Source organism: Dendrobium catenatum, unplaced genomic scaffold (assembly GCF_001605985.2).
Source record: "Dendrobium catenatum unplaced genomic scaffold, ASM160598v2 fragScaff_scaffold_693, whole genome shotgun sequence".
Lineage (NCBI taxonomy): Eukaryota > Viridiplantae > Streptophyta > Magnoliopsida > Asparagales > Orchidaceae > Dendrobium > Dendrobium catenatum.
This window is the reverse complement of record NW_021319155.1, coordinates 283,946-291,064: the sequence shown is the minus strand read 5'-3', so window position 1 is coordinate 291,064 and position 7,119 is coordinate 283,946. Positions and strand designations below refer to the sequence as shown.

The 7,119-nt window shown below is 38.2% G+C and overlaps 1 protein-coding gene across 1 annotated transcript; it reads right to left on the bottom strand.

The window, feature by feature from the left end:
* Nucleotides 1-240: 240 nt before the first annotated feature.
* On the bottom strand, nucleotides 241-699 carry LOC110107563. Its single transcript, XM_020837835.1, has one exon. It carries the CDS (start codon nucleotides 697-699, stop codon nucleotides 241-243), a length of 459 nt encoding a protein of 152 aa, XP_020693494.1.
* Between the last annotated feature and the right edge of the window lie 6,420 nt (nucleotides 700-7,119).

The following is a 7,119-nucleotide window of genomic DNA, read 5'->3' as shown; positions in this document are numbered from 1 at the left end:
CAGTTCATGAATTGAAAATTCCTCATTAAGCATAACCAAATCAGCATTATTTACTTTCTGGATTTCTTCAATGAATGGCCATCCCGTCAACTCTCATTCTCTATGCTTCCATTTCATCTCAAAAAAATTAGTAAAAACCTTCTCTATTTGATTCTCCTTCACATGTAGCGTATTGAACTCATCTTTAATTTGGTTAATACGATTGCCATTGCGTCTTGCAGAAGCAAAATTCTGAAAAAATCACCAATTAGTATCTCCTTCCTCATGCCATCTCACTTTAGCCCTTTGATTCCACCAAGTAGACAACCGCCTCAATGTAACATTCAATTCATGCACTTTGTTCCTTAGCAAAACAAGATCATCAGCAGTCCAGTTAACATCACAAGCTTCCCTATTTTGAAGATCAAGAATTTCCCTCTTCAATGTTTCCTTCAATACATTCAAGTCCTTGCATTTATTTTTATTCCAGAAAAACAAAACCTTCATCGTACGTTTGAGTTTTCTTTGTAGTATACTATACTCATCACCATAGTCATTCTTCATCCAAGAGTTATAAACAATACTCTTTGCAGTAGGGTATGATCTCCAAGTTTCCTCAAACTTAAATATTTTAGCCTTACAATGCATTTTAACCTTCATACTTAGAACAATGGGACTGTGATCCGATGCTACTCTAGCAAGATGCTTGATAGTAGCCATTGGAAGCATTTGAATAGCAGCTGAATTTAAAATACATCTACCCAACCTTTCTCAAATTCGAGAGGTCCCTCTTTATTATTACACCAAGTAAATCTTGGTCCCATACTTTCAATGTCATGGAAATCAGAATTCACCATAAAACTTTTCATCTCCCTAGGTCCTTTTGAGAATAAGAACATTTTGCCTCATCTCTTCTCCTCCTTGTTAACAATACAATTAAAATCCCCTCCAATTATAGAAGGAATTGCATCCTCTATACAATCCTGAAGTTGCTTCCACAAGCTTTCCCTTTCCTTACAAATTCTGCTCCCATAAATCGTGGCAATTCTCCAAATTCCCAAGTTAGGAACCGAGAGACTACCAACAATTACTTGTGATGATGTCTCCCCATAGCAAAAGAAACCATATTCCTATTCCATAAAACCAGGATGCCTCCTGAGGTACTCTCAGCAGGGTAATGAAAGTACTCCCACTCCTTCCCAATCAAATAATCAACATCTTTTCTGTCAATGCTAGCCAACTTGGTCTCGATAAGCCCAATAAAATAAACACTATGATCTATAACAATTTCCTTCAAATATAAGGAAGCTTCTTTCTTCCTTGCCCCCCTACAATTCCAAAAAAGAATTGAAGACATTAAAAAGGTGTAATTGATCTCTCCCCACTCTTGGGGTTCAACCTATCATACCTCTTTTTCTTCTTATGATCCACTTCCACAGGTTCTAGAGAATTCAATTCCTTAGCCAACTTCACCTTGACAGCAGCACTGAAGACACCCAAACCACTGTTATTGATATCAGTATCAATACATTCCCGGTCTTTTTCTATAGTTTTTATATCTTTTGCCTGCTCTACCAAACAATTTTCTTCAGTATTTTCACTCAGCACAGCAAACCTGTTGGTTACAGCAGTCTCCAAATTCTCCTTTCCAACAGGTTTTTCATGTCCATCCCTACTTTCTGGAGCCAGGACATTGTTTCCATCAACATTATCATTCTTATTTAACATTTTTCTATCAAACTGTACATTATTCTTCTGATTGTTGTCTTCCCTGACAGAATTGCCGAGTCTATCAGCATTCAATCCCTTCCTAGCAACGTTCCCTCTGTTGTTTCTCTTGTCTTTGAATTGAATATGGATCCATGGACCATATTCGGAACTAATCACTGAGGATTTATTCTCCTGCATTTTCTTCTCACCATTTTCCTTACCTACCTCCTTCTCCTTCAAAGATTGATTTTGTATTCCAATAGATACATTTTCTGAGCACATCACTCTGTTGTGGCCAACTCTACCACACTGATAACAGAGAAGATCGATTTTCTCATATTCAACCCGTTGAAAGAAACTCCCAGCTGAGCCATCCACCCACACACCATTCAACAGCTTTTTCTCCAGATCAATCCTTACACACACTCGAGCAAACTCCCGTTTACCCCATCAGAATGTGTTTCCATCGATGTACATTGGCATTCCCAAGCAAGATGCAATTCTTGCAATGTTGTCCTCATCCCAACAATACAACGGTAGACATGGAAATCTAACCCATACTGGTGCCGAAACTCCTTTAAACGAGTTCGGATCGAATGCAGCCGACCACCTATCCATTCCAACAATGAATCTGTTTACGTACCAGGGTCCTCCATTCAGAACTTCTTCAACCACTTCACTCGTATGGAATGAGCACAGGATCCAATCCATACCAATCGACGTTAAGTGGAAACCCCAAAACCTGCTCCATTGCTTTCTCAATTCGGTGCTACAAATCGAAAAAGGCACATTGTTACCCAGCACTTTAATCACCACAGAATTCTTCAAAATCTTCGAATTCCTTGCCTCCATATCAGCATTTAACTTAACAATAATTCCATCTTCTGAAAATTCAACATGGTCCTTATTGAACGATAGCTTGATTGGCTTTGGTTTCGACCAGGCTTCAACTACCTCATTACTCTTATTCTTTCGCAATTCCTTGTCCACTGGTCCTTCCTCCACAGCTACATCCTCCTTCAGAAATCCCACCGACGACAAATCATTACCAATATTACGCCCCTTAAACGTATCAAGAACCACTGAAAAATTGTTCACACGAAGAATCAAATCATCCGATGCCGATGATTCATGAATTGCTACTCCTGGATTCACTTTTCCACCAATAATTTCCTTCCCATCCATATTCTCAATCAACACGCTCTTTCCCTTACCTTCAACAAGGGCTATTCAGCAACGAGTTTCCTCACCTTCTCTGATCACAATTCCATTTGAACCTCTACCACTTGGACGTACATGTCCTATAGGTCGCGGAACGTTTATGAAGACGAACGCTGGTGATCATCCATTGCCGCCACCACCGATCGCGGGAAACCTGCGAAAAGACCAAATTTAAAAACAAGAAGACGGATTTCTCTCTCTAGAATTCGGGAGTTTCTCTCTCTATAATTTGGAGGTGTGGCCCCTTATCTATAGTTAGAAAATATAGTCATAGTGTTGATGCATCACCGCAGATTCCCTCACTCAGAGTTTCAATCTAGAGTCAAATCACAACTGAGCAAAATGCACAACTCTAACTAGATGAACTCGAACACCTTGAGGAGTATCATAACCAGGCTTAGTAAATTCTAGAGTTGTATAAGTCCTAAATATTTCTAGCTTATGATAAGTTAGTGTGACCAAGAACCTTCAAAGTATGAGATTTGTTCTTGGTTCTTAGCTCTTCGGAGGCCTATCTTAGATCACCAAAAGATTGGTGAGATGTTTGAACATACTTGGCAAGGACGCTTCATTATAGAAACTGTCTACGAAGGAGGCATGTATCTGCTAGTGGATTATAAAGGAAATTAACTAATATTACCTATTAATGGGAATTTATTTAAGAAATTTTAAGCTTAATGTAGCTCAAATTTTCAATTAATGAAGTGTCTTAAATTAATTCTAATCAATCTAGTTTTCACTATCCAAGCATTTTTAAGAGATTAAAGTCATCAGTAAATCATATCAAGTCCTCCTCCCTTCGGGTTAGGTGATGCCTTTCTTTAGGATTCAATCACCTATGATGGGCATGTTTTGATCCCATCATACAATCACCAGGTCCTTTATATTGGGCATATTTATACCCCATCATAAGACCAATCAATCCAGTCCTCTATATTGGGCATATTTTGACCCCACCTCAAGACCATTCAACCAAATCCTTAGTGATGGGAATATTTTGAACCCATCATATAATTATCCAGTACTTTTTGTTATGTATATTTTGACCCCACCTCAAGGCCATTTAACCCGATCCACTATGATGGGCATATTTTGATCCTATCATACAACCATCTGCTCCTCTATGTTGGGCATATTTTAACCCCACCACAAGACCATTCAACTAGATCCATTGTGATGGGCATGTTTTGACCCCATCATATGATCATCTGGTCCTCTGTGTTGGTTATATTTTGACCCCACCACAAGTCCATTTAACTCGATCCTGTATTATTGACATGTTTCAACCCTATTATAGATCATCCGATCCTCTATGTTGTACTTATTTCAACCCCACCACAAAACCATTCAACCCAATCCTCTATGATGGACATTCTTTAACCCCATTATATGGTCATTCGATTCTCTGTGTTGGGAATATTTTAACCCCACCACAAGATCATTCAACCCGATCCTCTATGTTGGGTATATTTTGACCCTAACAAAAGATCATCCACAAGTAGTGGATAACACCCTAAGTGACACCTCCCTAGTATGTACTCAATTTTGGTTCCCTAAGGTTTGGTCCACCTTTTCCTTAGAATCAAAATTATTAATTCCTTCCTTATATTCAGTTAATGCCAATATGTTCACTAGAACTTCATTTTGCTACATATATTGGGGGTCCATTTATTAACCTCATTTTTATATGGGGTCACTAAGACCCACTTAGGTTTCTTTCTAGTTACCTAATAGCTGGAAGATGTCTACTTCCTAATAATATAGGTCCTAATTATGACATAATTCAAACCAAATCAAACTTAATTCCACTTTCCAATTCAATCTCTTATCTAGCTTCCAATAAACTTTCCATCAACTTTCAAATTATATCCAATTGATCTCAATTATTCATTTGATTTTCATTGGTCTAGATAATCCAAACTCAATCACTCAACCTTGGATTTCAATCCAGATCCAGTATTCAAAACCAAACCTCGCTATTAAGGACTCAGGTTCTATAACCCTTTCTAAGTGATTTTTCTATCAACTTGAAATCCAGTCAATTAGCATATGGTTTAGGGTCTATCAATTATATATTGATAAGACATGTATTTAGTGGCAACTCTCTAAATTTGAGCTCATTTGGAGGTCTCTAAACCCATAAACATAATTGATCCCCAAAGGCTGCAAAACCTTTAAATATTTATAGCCTATGCCATTAGACTTGCCATTCAATAGAATTTGATCTTGGAACTCTTTTTTAAACCCTCCAACCACACACAAGCCCTTATCATAAGTTTTGATCAGTAACCTACACTTTCTTGGACCCTGTTTAACCCAGGGTTGAGTATGGATCAAAATGACCGAAATACCCCTTAAAGGGGTAATTTTGTCTTGTCATATAAATTCAACTTCACCTTTCCATGTTAATCTTCAAAACCTATCTTAATGTTGTTGAAGATTTGGTTTTATGAATTATGGTTTTGATGATAGCAAATAATACGACTGCCTTTTTCTACTAATATTTCAGTGCCAAGAGATTACACGGCAAATGGAGCCAGCTCTAGATTGGGTAGACTAGGTCTGAGTTAGTCTGTATTTTTTCTTTTTCCCTTTCTTGAGTCAATTGTAATCTTGTGAAGTGTTAGATGCTAAGTAACCCTACACACACACACTTGAGTGATTTAGGATTTCTATTTTTTCTCACATCATCCCGGATAATATTTATATCGTCCTAGATGATTGGTTTAAAATAGAAACCCTAATCAGGTTTCTTAATTAAGGCAGCCATCATTAGTCTATCGGCCTGGATGATCATGAGATCGGCCATGATGATATGCTCAAAGAAAAAAGAAATAGAGGCCATGATCAATTTAGGTATTCTATATTTTTGGAAATCGGCCAGGACGATCTTGGATCAGCCTAGACGATATGGCACAATTATGCCTAAATTGATCCGGCAATCAAGGAAGCAATTAAGGATGATTGATATGATCACATCATCTTGGATGATCGTAAGATTGGCCTGGAGGATCTATTCAAAAACCCTTAGTTGCTCCTGGATGATAAATATCGGCCAGCACTAATTCCGGGCGATGTTCTGGCCGATATGGATCAGATAGCTTGAATTCCAGGTGATGCTCTGGACCATTTTCCTCTGATTTGAAATGATCATCCTAGACGATTGTGAGATCAGCCTATATGATCAAGCCAATTTTCAATCATCCAGTTCATTTTTAGAGCGATGTTCTGGCCGATCATCTGTGATTTAAACTGATCGTACAAGACGATATGATGATCGTCCTGGACGATAAAGTGGATAACTTGCATTTATTGAGCTGCTTTGAAGTTCTTCTATTTAAGAGCTATTGTTTAATGTTTTTGAACATCCTTGGCTGCTGTCTTAACCTGAGAAAACCTAAAGGAGAGAGAGAGAGGGAGAGAGAGAGAGAGGATCTTGTGAGGGGGAGCTTGTGAGGGAGTTCACAAGGGTTGCTCCAAGAATTGTTCCACTTCTTCTTCCACTAGAATCTTTTGTCCTTGGAAGGGTTGGGAGAGGTAAGCTTTAGTGATTGATCGAGGTTCTCTGTCTGCTTCAGGAGGAAGCAAAAGGAGTCGGGTTCTCTGCCTTACCGGGGGTGGCAAAATGGAGGTTTTTGTAAGGGCTTCTTCGCCTAGCTATGGGGGATAAAAGAGAGTCACTTTAGTAGTGCAATACTTGGAGGGCACCTCCGGGGAGTGGACGTAAGTCAAGTTGATCGAACCACTATAAATACTTGTTTTTTTTTACTGCTTTCGTACTTTAATTTTTTGCACTTATTTTTTTATGGTGACTTTGGTTTGTGATATTTATTCTTTTGTTTAGAAAATTTTTAAATACCAATTCACCCCCCCCCCCCCTCTTGGTTAGCCTAGGGCCAATTCTTAAGGTCCTAACATCCCTAATGAACTTTCAAGGGGTATTAGAGTGGGATTCATAAAAATTGAGTTTGAAAATTTTTTGAATTTTCATCCATGGCTAACTTTGGGAATTGTAATATAACTAAAGGATATTCTATTACACGACCTCCTTTGTTTGATAACCTTCCTTTCAATTTTTGGAAAACTAGCATGTCTACTTTTTTACAACTAACTGATTATCGCATGTGGATGCTTATTAAAGAAGGATATTCTCCACCATCTTGTGAACTTAATGGAATTAAAACTGAAGTGCCTTTACTGAATGGACTT